Source organism: Centruroides sculpturatus, unplaced genomic scaffold (genome assembly GCF_000671375.1).
Source record: "Centruroides sculpturatus isolate CEXI.00-Female unplaced genomic scaffold, Cexi_2.0 scaffold925, whole genome shotgun sequence".
Taxonomy (NCBI): domain Eukaryota; kingdom Metazoa; phylum Arthropoda; class Arachnida; order Scorpiones; family Buthidae; genus Centruroides; species Centruroides sculpturatus.
Window position 1 is genome coordinate 31,417 of NW_019385069.1, and position 25,397 is coordinate 56,813.

Genomic DNA, 25,397 nt, shown 5'->3' on the forward strand with positions numbered 1-25,397 from the left:
CAAATTTACCTCTGAAAGTAGCCTGCTAATATGGGTTTTGTAATGAGGCTTCAACTGACCCTGGATGGTAGACAAAGACACCATTGTAGCTGTTCGGGCTTGTGTTATGATCAGGTGATCATTGCTCCTGGTGCTTTCTGGACTGTCCAAAGCTTACTTGCTATATATGTGTATCCTGACAAATCCATTGCCCCAATACCTTTTCGCAGTCGGATGATAACAACCCAGTTAACAAGCATTTTGGCAAAATGGTCATTCTGTGGCCTTAAACTTCAACAACTGTGAATAATGTCACTGATTGCATTGTATAGCAATGCCTGTTATTTGAAAACCTCCATATAACAAGTACTGAAAATTTGAATACAGTGACCCTCTGCAAATCTTTTTATAGGATACTGAGTTACTGATTTTAATGCACTGTGGTGGTATTACCTAGCAGATAATCAGACCGCAACTATAATAATTTGCATATCTGTCTGATACACAGAATTGTCCAATCATTACAAAATTTGGCATCTAGATATATAACTTATTTTTTTGGTCTCCGAGTGTATATGCTGTGCCAGAGTAACCTGTATGGTATACCTTATAAATTAATTGGTCAGAAATCAAAGTACAGTAAGCAGGAGTTGTAGGCTTTAGTTCTGCTCTGGATCAATCTTTTCTTTCAGAATATCCTAATTATTACATTTAATACAAAGTGACACCACAAAAGGTTATAGCTCAATAACGAATTTGGCTTTATCATTTAATTATTAATTAAAATATATGAAAAATTATATCAAAGGGGTTAATTAATTAATTAATATCAAAAAGATTGGTTAAAAATTAAAAAAAGTCAATGTAATGATTCAGTAATATGTATATACAGTAAATTTAAGAATGTGCCACAATTTTATATATTAAAATTTTTTGTAAATTTTAAAAATAATAAACCGTTCAGCATCAATTATTATTTAATATTTACTATGATAATATCAACATCTTTTGAAGTTTACTATTATTTAAAACTTCTAATCAATTTTTAAATTATATAATTTATGTACAGAATTTAATAATTGCTTCTAATTCTCTCACTAATATGTACTTGCAATAATATAATGATTATCAAATGGTGGTATGTTTTTTAAACCAGAAGATTATTGATACTATCACAGTTTGAAAGAAAAAGTCTAAGTTAAAACATATAAATATATTTTTATCAAAATGGTATGAATTTTAAAGTTATAAACACATGTATAAATTAGAAAACAGACCTTGTTTTGTTTTAATTTCAGGATCATTGTTTATCTGTTTTCTTACCTGTCCCCTACAATCTCCTGAGTATAGTTTTGTTACTATCTCCAAAGCAGCTAGAGATGAACACTGTCGATCCCTTCTGGCTGAAGTACAACACCAGTAACTACATTTTCCTTAATCTACTTATACACAAAAACTTACAGTATCAGCAGAAGAAATGTCTATCCAGTAAAATTTAAACGTGCTTTATTTCACCTCTAAATACAGGCAGTGTGGCAAGATATGCAAGCCACAGTATTTCTCACTAAATAGAAGCATGACAAATATTGATTCATCATTAACAATTATGTTCACACACCAATAGTCATAATCATATGCAATAAAAAGAAAAAAGATGCAAAAGTAAATATTGCCGAACAGAATCTATTAGTTATGAAGTTATAGTACATCATTCCTACATACAATTTTGTAACTTCTGTGAACAGACAACCTGTTCTAAATGCAGGATTTCTATTATGTGTGAATTATTACTAAATAAGGACAGGATGGACATTTCTTTTTTGCTGATCTACTTAAAATTAAATGTGAGTGCTATCACAAAGATAAATAGGATCATGCACCTCTATTTTGCGTCCCTCAACCACAGTGCCGTTCAACTGCTCTCGTGCTCGATCAGCATCTGCACTATTTGCGAAAGTTACAAAACCGAATCCCTGCATGCATGAGACAAACAAGAAACATGCATTAATATCCGTGCACCAGAACAGAATTTGGCCTGCAAAGAACAAGGAATTTTTTTTTTTTTTTTTTTTTAAATCACTCAGTGAAGACAAAAGCATCAGCTCAATCAGTTGGTACCAGTGTCATAAGCCCTCATGCAACACAGACCTGGCAGGGCACTCTCCAATTATTGACAAAATAGATCATTGGAAAATGTCTATAAATAATGACAGAAGGATGAAAAAGGTCATTAGTATTGATACAGCCAAATTTGAACTCAAACGTTCTTTCATTTGACGGCATCAATCAGGGATGTCAACACGATTTTAGAAGGAATTGGGGAAAGGCAGGTAAAAGAAGTTATTCTTTGGGGGTTTGGGGATAATTTTAATAGTTTACAATACTAATATTTCCCCAAAGCTCCATGCTACCATGCTTATTGATATTTAATATGGAAAAAGATTGGAGGAGGTATTTAAAAAGTTTAAATTTGGAATGGACTCAGTGCCCTTTTTGGTTTTTTTGATATATTCATTTTACATACAAAACTGAATTTTAGATCACCATCAAACAATTATTATAAATATTTTTTTTAATTACTTAAATAAATATTTATAATATAGAGTAAATTTGCTTGTATTGTCAAAAACATAAGTAGATTTAATATATATTAAAAAAAAAAATTCTTCTCACTGTTGCAAAAAATTTAAACTACTGTATGTGAAATATTCTCATATCTAAACTACCATTGATTTCTTTCTTTTTTAAATGATATATAAGCACATTAAATTTTAATAATAGCAATTAGTATTATTTAAGTGTAAAACCTACTAGTAATTAAAAAACTTTTTTGTGGTAACCAACAGTCTTGTGGAGCCTTTATTTCACTTGCATACAATTTTATTGTACGTACAGTATGTATTGCATACACTGTAATCTTGCCTACAGTTGGAGTTGGTACATATGAGATGACGTGATGCTTGTCACTCTTCGGTGTCATGACCCAGAATGGAAAATGGTTATGTCTCTTCTAGTCTTCCCTCTTTTTGTCTCTTCACTCTCAACCCTTGGTGGCAGTTGTAGATTTTACTTTTCAGACAGTTTGCCACCATATTCCCCCAGTGATTTAGTGGGGTGACTGTTCCACCAAAGAGTGATGCTTGTGTTGAGTGTTGTCAACATGTGTACTGACTAGACAAAAATTATACATTTATTACTGTGCAGAGTCTTTTGGGAAAGTAAACTTTACGGCCAGACCTGTGTTCTCACTGGGGTGTTGTTCTGCCTGTTTATAGGGTATACAACCACAAACACCGAGGTAGCAAACAAAGTGACAGACAATGGCACTCAACCTAAGAGAAGGGCTAGATAGTCAACCAAAAATCCTGTGTAAGCCAATTTCAGTCGCTTGATTGACACTGTTGATTTGCATCCATTCAAGAGAAGTGTAAATGTTTTGTCATTGTAGTCCATCACTTGGTGTAGTCCATTGTATGGTGGGCTCAGTGATGGTTGAATGCTATCCACTTGCAGGAAAACATGTGAGCATGTTTTTAATTCTGGGTGTACGTATATATGTGAGATTTCTGATGTTTGGAAGTGGGGTTTGGTTACAAGGATGACACGATATTCTGCAATTTGGAAACATAAACTGATAGATCTTAGTTCACCCATCGATGCAACAGATACTAAGATATTACCAGGTAGATGAAGTGTAGTGACATACACTAACTCGGCACTGGTCACCTTAATGTCTGGTTTAAAACCAGAGTGATTCCTAGAAGTATTGTCAGTGAGCCTGCTGATGTGTCACAGTATAGTTTTTCTTCAGTTGTGAATGCTTGCATTAATTCTAGCTGTAATGATATTGATTTCTTCAATAACTTTTGAATTTTCTTATTGTCATTTTGTGTTGTTGCAAACTCATGGATGTTAAGGGTTGATGTTGGTACCTGGCTGATCTTTATGCACGATAAGGTATCCACTACTGAATTGCTTGTTCCTTGTACATGCCGAATGTCTGTTGAGAATTGTGATGTATAGTCTTGATGGCGATGTTGTTTAAAGGTGTAGGATAATGGCTTTTGAGCCATGAAAATGATAAACTGTCAGCCTTCCAGCTTGTGTCGAAGTCTTTGCACCGAAGCATAGATGGCCAACAGCTCTCTTTCATATGTGGACCATTTCTATTGTGGTGCTGTTAGTTTCATGGAAATGAATGCTATCGGTTTCCACATGTTGTTCCATTGCATGAGTGTTCCACCTATTGCAAAATCTGAAGTGGCAACCAAAAGAATAAGGGGTGCAGCTGGAGTGGAGTGATTTAGTAGAGTGTCTTTTGCCAGAGTGAATGCTTGTTGTGCTGTCTCTGACAATTGTGTTGTTTTCTCTTTTGTCTTAAAATTGCTATGGTGGTACTTCTTCCTGTCATGTTCTTCCAATAATTGGACTAATGGGGCCAGGATGTGAGCAGCTCTGGGTATGAAGCACCTGTAAAAATTAAATAATCCTAAAAATCTTTGTAGCTGTGTGAGTGTGGTTGGTTGTGGAAATTTCAGTATTGCTTGCACACAATCTGTCAAGGCAGCTATTTCCTCTCCTGATACCTGAAACCCAAGAAATTGAATGGAAGCAGCACCAAACACAGTTTGACAGCTTGATGTTGAGGCCATATTTTTGTAACCTTGAAAAGGGCCACTAAATGTTCCTTATGTTCTTCCTTTGAGTTAGATGCCACTGGTATATCATCTACGAAGGCATAGATATCTCTTAAGCCTGTTATTACTTCATCAATAAAATGCTGGAATGTTGCTGCCATATTGCATCATTGCCAAATGATGTTGTAATGGCTATCTTGTGCACATCTGGTGGGTGTATTGGAATCTGATGATATGCCTTCACTAAGTCTATATGGGAGAAAATCTTCATGCCATGCAACTCTGCTATGAAGTCCATTAAATTAGGTACACTGTATCTTTTTTGTCTGGGCATTCAGAGAGCTTTATAGTCTCCTACCAGTCACCATTTCCCATCTTCCTTCTTTCTCATCATGTGGAGTGGAGATGCATATAGTAGTTGCTATTAGAAGGATGGATGAGTCCCAGATCTAGCATGTGCTGTATTTCCTGCTTGGCAATTTTCAAGTGATCAGGGACCAGTTGGCAAGGTTATGCACTTGCTGGTGGGCCAAAGGTATCTATGCAATGGGCCACGAAGTGTTTCACTGGTTATTTGGGTTGTGGAGGTCTGATGATGCTGGGAAACTTGCATAATAAGTTGTGAAAAAAACCGTTTTGCCCTGGATGACTTTGATTGAGTGGATGGAAGCGACTCCTATCTCATAAAGTATATTTAGTTTTGTTGATTTATCGTGTAAACACTTGTGTTGCAGATGGGCATAAGGTCAAAATGAAACAAAAAGTCTGCTCCTATTATTGACATTGTAACTGTGGCCTCTAGGAATGTCCAGGTGAATTTCCTTCCAAAATTGAAATCGAGTTTTATTGTTCATTGCCTGTATACCTGAATGGATGATGCATTGGCCACCAACAGAATCATATTGGGCCATGCTCATTTTGATATAGATGAAGTAGGGATGATGGAAACATCTGATCTGGTATCTATAAGGAACTGTACCTTTGACCGTTTGTCCCAAATGAATAGGCGATGAGATTTAAGTAGCAGGGAGCATGTCGCCACTACTTGTTTTTTTGTAAAACTATAAAGAGGACTGCATTTTTTTGCTTTAGTGCTGAATTTTATATGGTATCAACAGACGTCTGTCTTTTTTTGCAATTTGCTATGCATATGGTGATGTTGATGATTCCATGATGTGCTGCAGGAACAAGTTAATGACCCTATCTATCTGTTCAATTTCCATGCATAATTGTAATTCTGTTTTGGATGGGCACAAAGGCTGTATGACTGAGTTTATTTGTGCTGGGTTGACATCCATTATTCTATCTGCTATTTGAGATGCCTTCTCTAATGTGAGTGGGGTTACTGCTACCAAAATAGATTGTGTGGGCAAAGGCAATTGCAGGAACAATTCAAATAGTAGTTTGTTGGAGATGATGTAAGAATTGGTCTTACATTTTAACTCCTGTAATACTTCCAACAGGCATCTATCTCCCATAGGTTTGCATGCTAGTAATTTCCAAATTTGTACAGACAATGATTCCGTTGACTGTTTGATTAATTCCATTTTAAATTTTTCATATGGGTCTTCTTTTTGGGAATTATTATAACATCATGCACTATCAAAAGTGGTCTCCAGTGGTAAAAAGGCAACTATAATTATACTTAGTAGTGCTTTCTGTGATTGCCTTTGGTGTATCCAAGAAAAAGGTACTTTCACACATGGAAAACAACAAGGCAAGACTTTGGAGATCTTGTATGGAGGAATTTGAATTGCGCTGATATTGCCCAATGTCTCTTAGCCTGGTTTGCACCATCCCTGTAGCAAGTTCATAAATTAGTTGAAGAAAAATATATATATGGTGTCGGAATAGTTTGATGTACGATACTCATTTGAATACAGTGTTGATGATCTAATTTCTTTCTTCTAAGCAATGTAGATGGATTGAGACTTCATATGTTTTGGGACAGATTTACATCGCCATTCCAATGGACGACATCATGTCCATGTCACCATTGTGGAGCCTTTATTTCACTTATATACAATTCTATTGTACATACGTTATGTATTGTGTACACTTTAATCCCATCTATAGTTGGAGTTGTACAGTACATATCACTGTTTGGTGTCACGATCCAGAATGGTAAAATGGTGGTGGTTCTAAATTTTACCTTTCAGACAGGTTTGCCATAGTCTAATCTATCAATAACTGATAAAATCTAGTAGTCAGAAATTTTTGGTACAATTAGATGTGTTGATAATTTTATCTTTATTAATGAAATTCAGTTTGTATAGAAACCAAAACTATAAAAACATTTAATTGTAAGAAATTTTTATCTCGATATTTTTTACATTATGAAACAATTTCTAATAAATACTATAAGAATTACTTTCTAGAGATAATTTATCAAAATTATTAAAGCTCTTGCTGGCATTTACACAAAAATATCTACATTTTTAATAAAATATTTCCTAACATTTTACAGGATTTCCAGCTAACAGTAGGTTTTAATTTTTTTACAAACAGATAATGAATTCCTTGAGAAGCTGATACACTGAATGTGCATATAATTAGTATAATTGATGTTAATTAAAATTTCATGTTAAAAAATTTAGCTCATTCCTCTAAACTATTTTTATCTGTAACACATCACAAACTTTAACATTTTGCTATTGAAATATATCTCTTCTATGTGCCATGAAATGTTATTTAAAGTATATTTATACTTTAAATAACACTTGTACATTCTTGTTTCTATTAATTATTAACTTGACTTTAGAATTAAAAAAGTTTACATCAGTTACAAAATTATTTTTGTTATATTGACATAAAAAAGTTTTTAATGATACATATCTACTAAATCAGTATCATTTGTCCTAGAAGAGCGTTTTGAATCCAATGGGGACAGACAATTATAGAGCAAGTTAATCAAAAGTATATATTACTCCCAAGAGTACTTCCAGAAATGATGAAGGGCCAACTAATGAATTGTTACCTTTCATATTTAGTTTTATTTTTTTGTGTCTATAATTTATCTTTTCCATAAAAACTTTCTCCTAACATAAAGAATAAAATACATTAATTTTTTTATACACTGATTAATTGCCATTTGCTTCAAAACATTCTGTGAGTATTTTTGAATGTATAAATCTTAATGTTTTAAAGATGAAAGTTCTTTTTAAAAAATATTTAAATTTAAATTAACAATATTCTATGGCTTTTGTTTATATTAATCATAATTATATATTTATGTCAAAAGATATTAAGGCTAAAATATTCTATCATTATATGTTCATAGAAATCATGCAGAATAAGTATTTGACATCTCAACTATAATGCATCTCCTATTGTTATTTAAATCATTAATAAAAGTTCCAATTCTTTTCTCTTCTTTTCAGTGCAGAATCATCCTTTATTACAATGCATTTGAAAAAACTTTATAGTTAATTTTTATATATTAATACATTCAATATTTTTGTTGAATTGTTATTCCTTAAATATTAAAATCTTTTTTTGAGGCATAATTTACTTAAAAAATAAGTATTTTAATACCTTTTAATATAAAATAAATCTGCTTGATTTATATTATGGAAATATCATTGGTAGTTTAGAAATGAGTTCTGTACAGTTTTTCAAATTTAATTTGAAGAGAAAATAGTTTATTGATTTTAAAATTACACAATTGAAAATCTTACATCATCTTTAGATTTTAAAAGACAGTTTAATATAAAAAGAAATCATTATTGGAATGATTTTAAAATTGACAATTAATAAAATGTTGAAAGAAGTCATTGTTAAAAGTTTAAAAATCACCACCACTTTGTAAAAATAACACCTGTATTTGATGCAATCTGGGGAAATATTGGCAGCTTAATGATGATTAGCTTTAATCTCTCATAGGACGAATATATTGATGATGATCCTCTTTTCGTGCACAACTTATTGCGACAAGAGAAATGTTTTCCCATAACTTCTCCACATGTGTTTTTTGTCGTAGTTTGTTGCATTTTCTACTTTTCTCATTAAAGTCTCATCTTTTCAACTATTTTTTCCTTCCCTTATTTATTCCTTCAAAGAAAATTATGGATATTTGTTAAGATTTGTATATATATATACACTAGCTGTTCTCCATTACAATGGTAATGCTTTTTTTCCTGTTGATTGTTTACCAAAAAGTTAATTTAATAATAATAACAATTGTACAGTACATTAAAAGAAATTCAAAATGTCATTGTGATTACAAATAAATAAAATTCTAATTATTTTCTCAAAATAAGAAAAATTTCATTTGCACAAGTCAGCATTACTCATAATGTCTACCACAAAATATTTTAGCTAGATAATCATTAATGACTAACTTTTCATATTATGTAAAATATTTCCATAAAGAACAATCAATTTTTTTCTAATGACTCTCCTAAATATGATGCCTTTTTCCCCACTCGACGATAATATTTGAATTTTTTACCATATAATTTTATTCTACTAACTTATTTACATAAATATCAATTGTGAAATCATTCCAATAAACAAAATTATTAAATCAGATATTATATTTATGAAATATTGTCAGTTAAAGTTTATCAAGTAGACAGATGGGTGGCAATAGAAACTAAAAAAATGCACATGAATTTTTGAAGTAAAAGTTAATAATCATTTTATTAATGCTGCTATAAAAAAATTATTTGCAACAGTGATATTTTTATTACTGCTATTATAAAAAATTATAATCATCATCATAAAATAATCAATAAAATTGTTAAATTTATAATAAATATATAATTCAAAATGATAAATTAGAGCAGAACGCTGATATTTAATTACATTTATTTTGCTTTTTAATTAATGTATTTTTTTTTTCTTTACTCTATTATTTTAAAAACATATTCAATTACTTTATTGCGCTCAAATTTCATTTTTATGTACCGGGAAAGACAATTACCTATATTATGATTCAATGTAAAATTATCATTTTAATCATAAAACTGCATTTGTTCACTGTGTAAATATGAATTCGACAAACTACTTTTTCAGTGGATCCAATACATAAAAGATTGACCGAGAAGGAAATTTAAACAAAGCAACTAATGTCATTTTTTAGAATAATACTGTTAATATTGAAGCAGAAAGCTATCTCACTGGAACATTAGAGAATGGAATTATTTTATTGGAAAATATTTTAATTAAATATGTAAAATAACAAAAACTGAAAGACATTGTCATTTTCAGTATAAATAAATAAGAAAGTATTGTAATTTACATTACATATTACATTATTTAAAAATGTATGGACTATAAATTATTTCTTTTTAGTTGTAGTTTCTGATGCTAGGAGTAAAAGTAATCCCAAAAGTATTGATAAGGAACAAATAAGACGAAGTACATGTTTTTATTTATGATAATTAAGAATATCTGTTTTTATATACTAGTCTGATCAAACACATTCCTTAGTACAAACAGATACAAACCTGTTTATCTTCCTGAAGAATGAATAATAAATGCATTAAAAAAAACAAGTGAAAACTCTTATTATCCTATAAAAAAAACAAACTTCCAAATCATACAGTATCTGTATGCAACTTAAAGAACTAGAGGATCCATCTCATCAAGCAGATTGCAGTTATTTCAGTGTAATCATCATTAAAATAAATTTACCATTACAAAAAATACTATCACATTACTTTTTCTTCATAAAATTGTTATTTGGAAAAGAAATCTTGGTAGAAGATTGTGGATGTTCCAGTCTAATGTCATTCAGTAATAGAGTTATTCTTTTTTCTCCTTGAAAATGAATAATCAAATGATTTTTTACAATCTTTAGCTATATGGGATATTACCAAATCAGTTTTCCTTTTTATTCATTAGGTATTTTATATTATATTTTTGATGTACTGTTTAGTTAACTATACATTTCTTATGACTGAGTAGTCATGACTTTTGACAAATTAAAATATTTGTTCAAAATCCATTATTTAAATGAGTTGAAAAAATTTTAAAATAATTGTTAAATAGTTTCATACTTTTTTTTAAACTTTTCATACGTAATTTTGAAAAAAAAAATTATAAAAACGGTTCTTAGATCAAGTTTAGTAAGAACTGGACCTAGATTTTATTGAGCTTAAAAATATGGTTTTATTTCCATCATATGGAAAAGAAAAAGTTTTATTTCATTTTGTCTGTCTGTTTTTTTTTTTATTATTTGAAGCACCCGCTTGATTTTATTGCCAATTCTCTGTATATTCTTTAACAGTGATCTAATCAACGTTCCAGCAGAATATTAAAATTTTTGTTTTGGTTTAATTCATTTTAATGTTTTATGAGAAACAATGAATATTCTATTTTCATTGATATGAGATTTCAGTTTATCTTTCTGCTATCAAGATGGAATAAATTTATACATATTATCTGTATTCAAAGTTTATAATCTAGATCATTTCAAGGACCATCTCAATATGCAATATATAACAAAGATTATTATAGAGCTATTACCAGACATGAATAGAATAAAAATGATTCCTTTTGTCTTTTCAATCTTAATTATTTTATAAGTGTATCCAAAATAAAAAATTTTCCAATTATATATGTAAGCTTGAAAATTCATTGAAATCTATAAATTATTTCATGTAGCTTATAATGTTTATATCAGAGTTCTACTTTATTTAAAAACAATTATACAATGATAGTAACAATGTATATAAAAATATAATATTAAAAAAGTAAAATTAATTAAAGCATATTATTCAATAGTAAAAAAATATATATTTATTAATTTTACAATTATATTTTTTNTTTTCACTTAAAAAAAATAGCAAATTATTATTTTTAAAAATTGTTTATCAAAAATGAAATAAATAATTTTATACTAAATTACAAATACATACCTTCGAACCCCTTTCATTAAAGATAATTTCCACGTCTAATATTGGACCAAATTGCTGAAACATGATACAAAATAATCAGTACTTGACTAATTGTTTAAAATTTAATGGAACAATTATTGAATAATGAGTTAAAGTTACTAAAATAATTAATATCAAGTCAATTATTTAATTAATATTTTCAATGACAACTACAAACATAACCTGTATTGATCCAAACTATAAGTATTTTCATTTTGTAAAAATTTAGCACCTATGAATTAAAATGATTTTTATAAGTTTTACCTTAAATCATCAATTTATCAGATTGGTTTTATTTCAAAACATTTAATAAGATTAACTCAGTTTTAGCATTTCTGTATATAACATGTTAAATGGTTTGCTAATTTTCTTCATTTAAAATGCAACATTTTTTTACTGCATAGTTGTGTTGGAATCAAGGATCGAAATTATTGTGTAATGTTATACGACATCATTACATACAATGCATTGTGTCGCAATGTTTTGTAAATGTTCTTCCGTTACGTAATGAAAGGTTGGTGACGCTGTTGATCTCTCGGGGAGCCGTTAGAGACGGTGACCTCATTTCACTCTCCTCTTTTCAGCGCAATCTTTATATAACAAAGAAAGAAAGTTACACATTCTTTGTTATGCGAGTCTAACTTGTTTTTACTAATCTCTCTGACAAGCAACATCTAGTCTAACAAGTTGATCACAATTCAACTAATAACATCTGTGAATTTATAACAGTTAATGACATTTTTTTATATAACATTCTGAATAAAAACAATATCGTCATGTTATACATAGATTTTAGTGTCATCATCATCATCTAGAGATCTACACTCAAATTATAGAATGGCATATTGTCAGATTTTTACCGAGTTACTTTGGACAACACTTATTCTTGGGAATGCAACTTCCAATTTGCAGAAGTTTAAGTCTCGCCCCAAGTTGATTGTTTCCTCTAAATACTTCCACAATTAATGGTGTTAATAATTAACAAGATGAGGACGTTGTATACAGTGAAAAAGAAAACATTGCTTCTCTAAAAATGTCATTAATAAAATTTTGACTTTGGAATTTTTCTATAACAATTAATAATTTTTAAAATATGTAAATCAGTGATGTAGCCAGGAATTAAGTTTGATGAGGGCTAAAAAAATAAACTTAATAAAATACAAATTATTAATAGCCATCTGTGTTCTTAACACCAACATCAAAGAACAAAAATTTGTATCTATGAAGAAACTTTAAATATAACAGTATCAATTTTAATTTAGAATTGCCACGGGTTAGCCAAGGGGAATTAAGGAGCTAGAGACCCTTTATATTACTGGCTTGGCCAAGGGAAGCTTTTCAAAAGTGAAAAATTATTATTCTAAATATGTTATATGTATTTTCTTTTTGTTTATAATTTTTTTTAATTAATTATATTACAGGGCAAAAGTTCACTTATTTTAAAAGAGAAAGAATAATGACAACAAAAATAAAACAGTATGCTTAAGAATATACTTTCAAATCTTCAAATGATAAAACAGGTAACCAGTTATCATTTATTTGACTCTGTATTGTTTATTTCTATTTTTTATTTTAAAATTTACTTTTTTATAAATATTGACTTTCATAAATAATAATTACATTATAATAATTATGGTTTTTGCATATTTTGAGATAATAACTTAAAAGAATTCAGAATGTGGTTGAATTTTGTAAATATTTGCAACGTTTTCATTAGATTAGAAATTTTTTACTTCATTAGTGCCAAATCATTTTGTGTAAAATTAAAATGGTAATGGACAGTATGTCAATAAGATGATGATCTTGTTGACAAACTGTACTTTTATTGGTATATGCTATAGTGAAGTTATGTTTAAAATAGCAGGGGAAAAAATTATTTAGGCAAATAAGAATTTTAAAATTCATATTTGTCTTAAACAATATTACTTTAATCAGTCTTCCATTTTCTAGAATGAATAAACTAACTCTCTCTTTATGTTTTTTAGCCAGATGCTAATTTAATTTTGTTTGTGGGAACAAACTTTAGTTAATAAGGTGGAACATGTATTATGCATTATCGTCAAGAACTTCTTTATTAGGCTGGAATTGTTTCCTTTTTAAGTTAATAAATAAGATAGAATATATTAAATGAAACTACAGTATAGGATAATTGAATTATAATGTACTTTCAGACAAACAGTGTTCATTTTAATATTGATAATTCAAATTTAGTGTTCACCCAAACTGACATGCCAAAACAATCCTTAATTTGAATTTTATCTATCATTTATATTAGGGAAAAATTGCAACTTTTGTGAGATTTTATCATGAAAATTCTTTAAGAATTTAAAAAATTTGCCTCTTATTGTACTTTATGGACATGCTGTATTTTGATCCTTTTTTGGTGAGGCATGTTTACAAGAATTATTGTATGAAGCCATTAGAGCCAAGTTCACACACAAATTTTGGAAAACAGGTCCTACAAGAGTGGAATTTGTTGATAAGAAGATGAATATTCAGAGAACAGGAAGTATAGTGGATGAATAATTTTCTGATAGGCCATTGTCATCTGCCGATACTATTGCATGTGTTCGGCAAGCAATTGAATGTAGCCTGAAAGCATCTACTTTATCTTCTCAGTAATACTATTCAACAAATTTACAAAAGAAATTTAATTTTTTCAGAATCATTTTGAAAAATTTTGGTACCCTATTTTTTGTTCTATATTTCAAACCTGAACATGGCTTATAAATTAAATATTTATCATCCATCATCAATAAATTAAATATTGCCAAAAATGTTTATGATTTGCTGGATTAAAGATTGCTGATTATATAAAGTTAAACTTCCCTTGTAAGTAGAGAGTTATAAATAAAGAAAAATGTTTTTCACTGGGTAGCCATTCAATATAATAATTAAATAAACCTTGAAACCTCAGACCTTACTCTCCTTTGTTCATTAGTTGCACCACTCTACAACCAATACAAGCTGCACAATAAATTCCAAAATGTTGGCAGCAATTCTTACTACATGCTTGAAGAGCAGAGAAATGTAATTTGGTTTTTCTGTAACCCAACCACACTGCACAAAACTTGTTTTGACATATGGTAAAACTGCTTTTGACAACAGAAATATGTATCAGTGTTGTGGCAAGACCCAAAGTCATAAATGAAGCATGTAAGCCATAATGTTGTAAATGCCAAAAAACAAACTTCAGGAGAGATAAAAAAAAAACTTTTTCTAGTGAATGAACTCATTTTAATTTTACAATAAAATGGTAAAAAACAACTCACTAGATTACAGTTTATATTTACATCACTATGATATTCCAGAAAATTTGTAATGTTTCAAGTGCCAAATGTTATGGCTTCACATGACTGCATTTTGAAGTTAAATTTACTTACAGTGCCACAGTATTTTTTGCAGCAAAAAACCTTGCGTTTAGAATTCATTCTTCAATATAATGGCATTTACAACATTATGGCATTGCATGCATCGAATGCATGCAATGCCATCGAATGCATCGAATGTGCCAAAGCAAGGACTCCCAATCTCCATTCAGACTGAATAAGCTTATTCACAATGGAGATGTTGCTTGCAAAGTGCCATTTGCAGCATAGGCATAGATCTGGGTTGTGTTTTGGCATTGTGCATACCATCATCAATAAAGACTTGCACAAAATATCTTGACAAGATGGGTTCCCAGGATGTTGGATGAAGGGTACAAAAGCATTGGCTGGTACTGTCTCTTCAATATCTGAAATGATATCACCTGGCAGGTGTTGAAGAGACAGTACCATCCAAGAGAGACGTATAGTCCCAAATGCATTTTTAGTGTTTCAATGTGTTATATATTGTTGTAGAGAACAGTACCTGGTTACAAAATCTTTAATGATAATTTTTTACAATCTAACTTGTTCACCAGTGTGATAAGCCTTCATGTATTATATTTATATTCATATATAATTAATACAGACTTTAAAGAAAACATCATTAAGGGCTAAAAAGCAATAGATTATTCAATTGTATTTATTTATTTAACTGCCCCTGTAATAAAATTTTCCACCTAGGGATTGCAATATTGAATCAAAAAATGAATCTCAGTATTATGGTATTGTAATTTTTCAAAACCAAGATACTGGTACTAAATTAATGAATAAATTTTAGTGGCATTTATTAATTTTTTCTTACTTTATTTAATAAAAACTTGCAGGGATTGACAAAATAATTCAAACATCAATGAAAGATTACTATTTGTGTATTAATAAGGGGTAGGACCCCTTTTGCAGATAATACAGCTGTAGTACAGTATATTGAGGAGTAGATAAATATAAATCATGAATAACATTCATGTCAATTTTGTACCATTCTTCAACCAATACTGATGCTAATTCCTTGACAGAAGAAGGTGATAGAAATCTACTTCTACCCTTTTTCTCAAGATTATCTCATGCAGGCTTAATAATAATCAAATCTGATGACTGGGGTGGCCAGGGATGCTTAACTTTTATCTTGGTTCAAGGAGCAAGAAACTGAATACTCCCAACAATATGGATAAGAGCATTGTCGTCCTGAAAAATTGCATCACCATCTGGAAACAAAGTTTCCATGGGATGGAGTTGATTACTCAGAACATGCAGATATCTCTGGCTGTTACTCTACCTTTGAAGATAACTATTGGATCCAACAAGTTGAATGATATTGCAATCAAATGGTACAGAAACCTCTGCCATGCTTGACAGTGAGTTTAAGGCAGTCAAGATTGTAGTTTCAACCAATGATCTCCAGGCTTAAACATGACCAGAAGTGGAAAAAACAACAAAAGTTGATTCATATCACAAGTTTCCGTGTCTCCAGGTATCCAAATTTTGTACTCTTTACACCACTGCATACCTGTTTGATGTTTTGTGATGTCAACAAAGATTTGGCTATTGCAGCCCTGCCATTGATATTATCTCCATTGCCATCAACATCAGTTGGTTTTCACTGATACTGATACCGTTGCATTTGCAGCAATTCTGCAATAATTTATGCTGCTGTAGTTTTGTTTTCTCATTGCAATTCAGCAAAGTACTCTTCTGTTCCTTGTATCCAGTGTTGACTTTTGATCACAGCTACTTCTATCAACGGATGTTTTGTCTGTCTTTGCATACTAACAAGTAAGATATGATCAACATAACACTAGATCTTATTACGTCCAACTCGGCACTCAGGTCACAGAAGCCCCTACAATCATTTCCCTTTGGAGGTCTATTAGGTCTGACATAGTCATGACCCAAATCACTTTTTCAACAGCTAAAGCAATGAAGTTTATTGACAGTGATATAAGCTATGCAAATGAGGAAAAGGGTAGTATCTGTGATGGGACATAGGACATATTTCAGGAAGAGTTCAATTTGACTGTGTAAAATGGAGGATGCTCAAATTATTTTGTTCATCCCTTATATATATCCATACTCAATTAAAAACAATAATAGTATTTATATTTTTCACTAAAAATGTAAATAATAAGATCATCCATAATTTTAAAAATTGCAATTTAGCAACATAAAATTCTTGATGAAATGTGACCAGAATTAAGTGCATACATATTTTTGTGCAAATTGACTTTACTGCCAAAAAAAGTCCTTTTGGTTTGGTCACATTTGTGGGTGAATAGTTAAAAATAATTATACATAAGTTTTAAATTCAAACACCTTATCTCATTTTTGAATAAGAAATATCTTTCTTAATAATTTGTTCTTATTAAAGATGGGCTAATAACACTTTTCTCAAATTTGAACATTAACCAGATCTTGAATAATTAGTGGACTTAAATAAATATTAATTATATTTTAAGACATATAAGTTAATCTTAAATTATTGCATAATTTAATAAAATATTTAGTAATTTACTAAATTCTACAAAATGACATTTAACTTCAAACTTTTTATTTTGGCCATATATTAATCAATAATTATCCTCATTCTCATCTACTGCAAGATTTTTATTTAAACAAGCAGACTAGATCCCGAATGTTTGAATGCATCCAGGATATAGTCTGCTTATCACAAATTAAACCAGACATGCTGAAGAGTCACATTCCTTCAAGCAAGGATGCAGCCAAAATCAAGTGAAAATAATGGCAGCACTAAACCACTAATGCATTTTTTACTCTGAATTTTGATTGAATTTAACCATAAAACTAGGAAACTTGGTAAAAATCAAATACAATGAAGTAAGCTACAATGCATTAACAATAATCAAGACAAGACTGAAAAACTGCAGCTGTTGTGTTTTTTCTACTTTACAAAGTGCCTTCAAAGCATGATATTTATGGCACAATATTGAAGATATTTGTGGTATGAATTTCTTTATTGAATTTTTTTAATGGAATCTCTAAAACTTTCTAGTATTAAGAATTCAGGTACTTGCAAATAGTATACACCCTTCTCTACTTCTAATTTGTGAAGATGTTTAACATTAGGGATTTTACAATCAGCTATAAAAAAAAAAACTTGGTTAATCTCTCTTGGATATATCATTGATACTGCTGCCTGGTTGATTTGAATGTATTAATTGTGTTGTGATAATTTTCTCATACAGAAGATTTCAAAGAAAGCAAATCTTTTTATTGAACAAGTTATTATTTTTTATAATAGCACCTTTAACTATGTGGTCAAAATAAAATTAATCCTAATTCACTTTCATCTTGTGAAGAACTTGTGAGTGATTCAGTTGTCTCTATAAAATACAGAATTTCAAAACAGGATTGATCAAAATTCAGAATAAGCAATTGGTTACAGAGAGAGGCCATAAATTTTAATATTGCATATGCAGTTGAAAGATTACATTGTGACAGTGCTTCTACATCAAATTTTACCGGCTTAAAAGTGGAGAAAGTTGTAGATGATGGATTAAATTAAATTTATTAAGCTTTTTGGATACAGTTTCTTAACTGATAAAATCTTTCCAACATAATGGTGCAACAGTTTACTTATTATGTAAGCTTGTTTCACAAAACTTAAATGCAAGTTTGAAAATTTTGACTACATAAATTGAAAAATATTTATAACAATATAAAAAATTAGTGGAGAAAGTTCAGTATGGATGAGATTATCAGTAATATCTTATTAATTTGTTTCAGTAGTTAGTCATCACTGTCGTCATCATCATATGTGCATTCAATATTAAGTATTTTCTTTCTTTCAAATTTTTGTTTGCATTTGTAAAGGATGTTCATAACTGCTAAATGAATTCCAAGTACAAAACAAAGCAGCTGTCCTGCTTCAATGAATCATCCAATTTTAGTCATAATTCCATCAGTTGCAACACAGATAATATCTAGAAAAGTGGAGATCATAACTTTTTTATCAATTAGCTTCTATACACTTTTCTGTTGATGTACTTCCATGTACACAAATTAATCCAGTATTATAGAAGTTATGATTGCTGGAATGGACATTTATATTTAAGTAGTGCCAATTTCCATTAGAAGTCCATTCATCAAATATTAAACTAAACCTTTTACTTTTAGCTTTCAATTTAGATATACTGTATGAATAATTAAACTATTATTTTTCTTGTGTTTGCAGATTTGGGAATATGTCTAGCAATTAAACCTTTACTGATATCAACAGACATACTATCTCAAGCAGTCATTCAAGCTAGAATTTCTGATAAAAATTCCTTCCTATCACTTTTTAAATAGTTTGTTATTAAGGATTGATTGTGAAATTGCTTGTTTAGATTGACTTGACCTTGGTTCATTTATATTAGCAGCATTAATATGAATTTAAGAAAAATTATTTATCTTCTTTGAATGAATATTTCAAAGAATGTTGTCTGGAATATTTCTTACATTTCCTTAACAAATGATAAAAATTCTGTACTGTTTTTATTATTTCCTTTCCTGTGCTCTTTAAATACAAGTACTGATCCATGATTACTATTGTTTGTAAATGTAAATAACACCGAATTATCAATTAAGCAAGCAACTTCTTTATTCAGTGTTATTTTCCTGTTTGCTCTCATTTAGTGCATTTAAAGCAACTATTTATTACAGTGATTCCCATACTTCTTTAAGTCACTGCCCTTTTTGGTTCCATAAACTTATATCAAATGTAACTTCACTACTAACCTTAACCTGTTTTCACTTGTATAAGAAATGTTTGGAAATATTCTTAGAAACTTTTCTATGAACCTCACACTTGGTGTTCTCCACTACGGTGTTCTCCACCGTACATTACTCTCCATATCTGAAAACTATTAAACAATGTTTCTTCTTACCCGTTTTAATGGAAGAAAGGGAAAGGTGGTCAGTGACCCCAACCCTCATCTATGGTCACCATTCAGTCAGGACCCTGACTCTAGCACCCCCATCTGTTGTTTCTCTTTGCCCTCCTAAGTTTATTCACTCCCCCCTAGGTGGCAGTAGTGTCCATTTTGGGAAACACTGGTTTAATACAACAAATTTTTGTGATATAATGTATTGGTATTGATAATTCAATCTTCCATCGTTAAAATATTTTTAAACTGTAAAAATTAGATGTAATCTATATGAGACTAGAGGTATAGAGGAATAAAGTTTTGTTAATACTAAACTTTATTCTACCTCTAATAAAGTGTGAAATTGTTCTACTAATGTAATACTGGTATTCAAATGTTGGAAAAAGTTGACTAGGATCCTGGTATTGCAATCCCTATTTCTGCCAATCTACAGCCATCCAAAGAATACAAATAAAAATATAGAACATAATTTGCAAATGCTTGAACTTAATGAAATGATTGTTTGAAACTACGAAAGAATAAAATTGAACCAAAGTGCCAAATTATATGCCTAAGTTAATGATTAGAAACTAATTTGTCTAGAGGCTGGTGGTTATGCTGCCATCTCATGCTAAGTTTAATTATTATAATAAATTAATTTTTAATTTAGAATTTTCCAGAAAAAAAGAATTTGCCTGAGGTGGAACTCAACTCTGCAGATGCATTGCCAGTTACACTACCTGGATCTCTGTTTGATCTTCACTTCCAGAATTATTAATTTAGATATAAAAATACTGGTTACTCATGCTGCTGACAAGGGATGACTTCAGAGCCCACAGCATGATTGTGTGAGGGTCGTAAAAGTGCGTCTAAATTTCGACTAATTATGAAACAATTTGATCTTCGAAACTCTCCATTTCGAAGATTGAATCGGGTCAAGAGAACTGTGTCGGGTCTAAACAATTGAGAAAAGGGGGGGTAAATGACCACAAGAACATCTGGTAGACTGTTTAGGTTCAAAGATGTCAAGAGAAAAGGGTCATAATGGAGTAAAATATGAGCATGGACTTTAAAAGTTCCATCATCACCTCTTCAACCTTTTCCTGACCCAGATCGGTCTCAGGTTTCACCTAGAGACAAAGGAATGACCAATCGGGGTAAAGGAGAGGGTGAACAGGACCAATCAAAAGGGTGATATTTGGGGAAAATCCTATAAAACCCCCAAATCTCAAGGACAAACATCAATTCTTCTCTGGACAAGTGTTTCTCTGTAGATCCAGGACCTTCGCCAACCAAACCCTGGGATGCTGCGGACCACAAACTGCATCCGACCAGCGACAACCGGAGACCACTACCAAGCTGGTCTAGATAGCATTGTATATAGATACTATGTAAGTTAATTTCATGTAAAAAATAAACAGTTTGATGTAAGACACTTGTCATCTTTGTCTCCTGCTGCATCTACCCACATACAATTCGCCCCTAGGTTTTCCTGACGCGCAATTAACTTATTGCCCCTAAAAGTCGCCGACCTTAGACAATTGTCTATGTGTGTATCATCATCATTTATAAATTTTGAATTGCAATATGAATAAAAATAAAAGTTCAAGATTTCCTGAAAATATTTTGTAATTACACTTAACAAATAACTGATAATAACTAAGAGGGCCTATTTATTTATTTTTACATTATATACTCAGAATTAGACAATTATTAATAATAGAGAGGAATAGAGAATATATTTCATCATAATACCAATCAGTATAATGCAAAAGAAATAGTCGTGTTTGTAATAATGTTAAATCAATGAAATTTACAAGTTTTGGATTAATTAGTTATTGCAATTCTTTTAAACACATTTTGGATAACTGTTGACCCAATCATATGTCTTTGCTTTGTTCTTACTATGTCCCAAATATACCCTTTGTACATTGTCAATCAGTTATACATAGTGTGGAATAAAGACTGTAAAAGTAAATGTTGTTTTTCTTTGTCCTAATTGACACATTCTACAGAGGTCACATACACTGCTTAATAATACCTTCAATCAAAACTGTGTTAGGTTTGACTGAAACTCTTGCTTGCAACATAAGGATATATGTCCAAGGGCTTTGCATAGTCACAACTGTGTTTTAATTTGTTCACAAATTTATGATTTTTCTCAGAAAGACAAAAGTATTAATTTTGACAATCTCTTCATACATAACAAAATACAAATTAAGAAAATGTTCATATATGAGAATTTTCTTAATTTTTATGAATCAATATATTTGTCTAATAATAAAATGTAATTAGAGATAGATAAAAAGAAAAGAAAACTAACCCCAAAAAGTTGTCTTAAATCTGGATCTCTGAAACGAAAAGGTATGTTACTGACGTGGAGGCGTTTCGGCTGATTTGATTTGGAAACCTCTGTGACGGCAGCTGTCGTCTGTGTGCTTGCTTGCCCTTGTGTTCCAGTACTGATATTAATTTCTGGTTCTAAATCTGTTTGCTGTTAAATTAAAATTATAATTAGTTCCTTAGATTAAATAAAACCATGAAATGATTTATTGTATATTTATATTCAGTAGTAATAATACAGAACACTTCATATTACATTGAAAATATTTTTATTACTTATAAATAATAAATTATTAAAATAAGAAGAAAGATTTTTCTCTTGATGAAAAAGATAATAAAGAGGTTATACATAAATCTTCTTAGACATGATTTAAATAACATCCTTTGGTAAGAATTGTTTAAAAATTAGAAATAATTTTAATCAAATCATTTATTCATGATCTAATAAAATAGATTCCACAGTGTATTATTTAATAATTGTGATAAGAGATTCAGAAACTTATCAACAACTGGATTGCATAAAGTTTATGAAAACAATACTAGTTAACATGCAAACTCTAATAAGATTTATAATATAAAAGATCATTATTCTTTAAACTGAAATAACAATTTTGAATCCATTCTTTTTTTACTTTCTATCAAAATAGAAAATCATTAAACAGTATAAAATTGTATACATTGGGATATGTGAATTATGGATTGTGACGTTCAAAGGGAAGAAAAATTTTGAGGGTCAAGAAGAAAATTTCAAAAATAATAAAATATGTTAAAGATAAAAATGAACAAAGCAAGCACTATACTATTCTCTTAAATAGTTAAGACTGATATGACAAATTTCTATTATTCAATCTTTTTACTGGCAACTTCCTTTTTCTTTTAGATAAAAAAAGTTTGCGGAACACTGGTATGTATGGCAAGCTTTGTAAAAAAATGGTTATCTTAAAATTATAAAAGTTTTGACTCACATTAATGTAATCCAATAAATATATAATTCACTTTAAAGTTCAGTACACAATGTATGAAAACAACTTAATTCATTTAAGAGAGCACCTTCAGGATCACTGTCATGCTCCCTTAAACAAAGTAACAGGATTGCTCAGGGGATTGTAGTATTTGATTGTCTTCACTTTGCTATGTCTTAGGATCTCTGTGTAACTTAGAATACACTTACAATGGGAGAATCCTGACCAAAATTTTTGAAAATGCAAGTTATAATAATAATAATAGGCCTATCTGTAGCACTTAAACAATAAGCAGAAATGTTATTTGGTGTGAATAAAAAATTATGGATTATTATAAAGCCCATTATATCTACCATGAAATATATTATAATGAAAAAGTATAAAAAATTTATGATAATTCAATTTTTGTGGGCCCAGGGCTTAAGCCCTATTAGTCTGTACATAGATCTGCCCTGTACACAATACATATATGCTAACTGGGAACCGTAAGCTTTCGATACAATCGTGTGGAGGTTTGCCGCAGCAAACCTCCACACGAGCAAGCAATTGTGTTTCCACAAGCATAACACTGACTTGTGACTTGTGAAAATGGGCTTCTGAAAATAAGTCTTTGGAAGTTTTACTTATGCACTCTGCTATCACAATTACAAGAATAAGACACTAGGCACAGGAACTAGACAATATTGGTTTGAGCTGTTGCAATTTTAGTATTTTTTTTATATGTAACAAAATTATTTTATTATTTTACCGTATCTTTAATTAATTAACATTATTATTGTTATTCCTCATGTTTAAAGCTTATAACACCAGATATTTCCTGTTTAGCAAAATGAAACAGTGTAATAATAAAATAATTTTGTTACATAGAAAAAAAAACTAAAATTGCACAGCTCAAACGTATATCATTTAGTTCCTGTGCCTAGTGTTTTATCCTTGTAATTGTGATAGCTGAGTGCATAAGTGAAACTTCTAAATACTTATAAACTAAGCACTCAATTTTCAGAAGCCTGTTTTTTGAAAACGATTGAGAAGTGGATCCTTATTATTTGGACAAGGAACTATTTGTGTTTAGGGCTACAAGTTTTGTTTGAATTGGAGAGCCAAATGTCTGGCCATCTCCTTGTTAGAAATGTTAAAATTTGTTGTCACATAATTTTACTGTATTTAAATATTGGTTCCCATTTAATTAATTTATTGTTCTATTGAATAACCTGTATATTTACTGGTTATATTACTTTAATTTCTTTCCAGAGATGTATCTCTGGAAAGAAATTAATGTGATCTAGCTGAAAAGATTATGAACATCCTTGCTCCTAAATTTCTGAAAGCTTTTTAATGAAACAGTATTGTGTAAAAGTAAGGTCACATGATCTCCGAAACCGGGTTGCCATTTGAGATGAGAACCTAGTTGTTATGATTTATCTCGGGACTGTCAAGAACTTGTGGGGGGCCCAGAGATAAAGCAAGCTTGTTTTGCCTCTTAGTGAGTTCCTTTAGCCATTTAATGCATTTCATTTCTTAACAAATTTTTTGTTTCTTTGCTTTTTGTTAATAGACTTGTTTTTACTAACACAAAAAAGATTATAGAATATAGGAACCAATACAGGCCTAAATTTTTTCCAGGCCTGAGAAAAATCCCCAGCTCTCCCTCTCAATGGCACTGTCTGCAATATTTGTTCATATATATTTTATGATATTTTTTCAATATGTAATTACTTCCCATGTATGTCCAATAAATCTGTTCATTATGATTATACAGTATAAGAAAAATTTTGATTGTCCATTTATTAGAAAACACTAAAGTAAGATTCTACCAAATCTCTATATAACACATATCATAGTTTAGAGCCATTTTGCCATGTGCTCCAAACACTGAGAGACCCTTATAAATCTTAATTAGAATAGTGCCCTCTTATGTAGACCATTACTCTAAAATTACTGTTGACACAACACTACATTTGTTTAAACAGATTGCTCTACTATCTGGTGCTATGTTAACAAGGGCCCTGCTAATGTAAAACATAGGGGAGAAAATTGGGAACATGAGAGTGTGCTCTTTAAAGCAAACTGTTCCCTTATCCAATGCTGATTAAGAGGACTCTACTGATAATACAGTAGATGCCACTTATCAAAATTAACATGTCCCAAAACATAAATAAAATAACATTACAAAACTTTCACTTGTAATTGATAATATGTAAGTTTGATTTTAATTAGATCAGTAATAGTAAACCTGACCCACATAATAATTTTAAAGTACCCACATTGAACGTTTAGAAAGTTTTAGATTTTTATAAATTATAAAAGAATACTTGCTAGATTTTGAGACTTTGCATATGTAGTGTGAAAGCAGGTCCTAAAGTTTTCA

The 25,397-nt window shown here is 30.2% G+C and overlaps 1 protein-coding gene and 1 long non-coding RNA gene across 11 annotated transcripts in view; one reads left to right on the forward strand and one right to left on the reverse strand.

The window, feature by feature from the left end:
- LOC111634191 overlaps positions 1-21,292 on the forward strand; it is a 33,378-nt gene extending 12,086 nt beyond the window's left edge. The window contains exons 2-3 of the long non-coding RNA XR_002758167.1: positions 12,919-13,017; positions 20,395-21,292. This is a non-coding gene — a long non-coding RNA (uncharacterized LOC111634191). The remainder of the gene's footprint in view (positions 1-12,918; positions 13,018-20,394) is intronic.
- The window catches only part of LOC111634189 (RNA binding protein fox-1 homolog 2-like), a 300,266-nt gene that overhangs the window by 25,694 nt on the left and 249,175 nt on the right, over positions 1-25,397 (reverse strand). For 9 of the 10 annotated variants that reach the window (XM_023378906.1, XM_023378897.1, XM_023378903.1 and 6 more), the window contains exons 3-5: positions 22,048-22,218; positions 11,480-11,533; positions 1,860-1,952 (exon numbers count right to left, since the gene is read on the reverse strand). In XM_023378906.1, coding sequence (XP_023234674.1) covers positions 1,860-1,952; positions 11,480-11,533; positions 22,048-22,218 — 318 coding nt within the window. The remainder of the gene's footprint in view (positions 1-1,859; positions 1,953-11,479; positions 11,534-22,047; positions 22,219-25,397) is intronic. The other variant, XM_023378900.1, reaches the window with a different exon arrangement.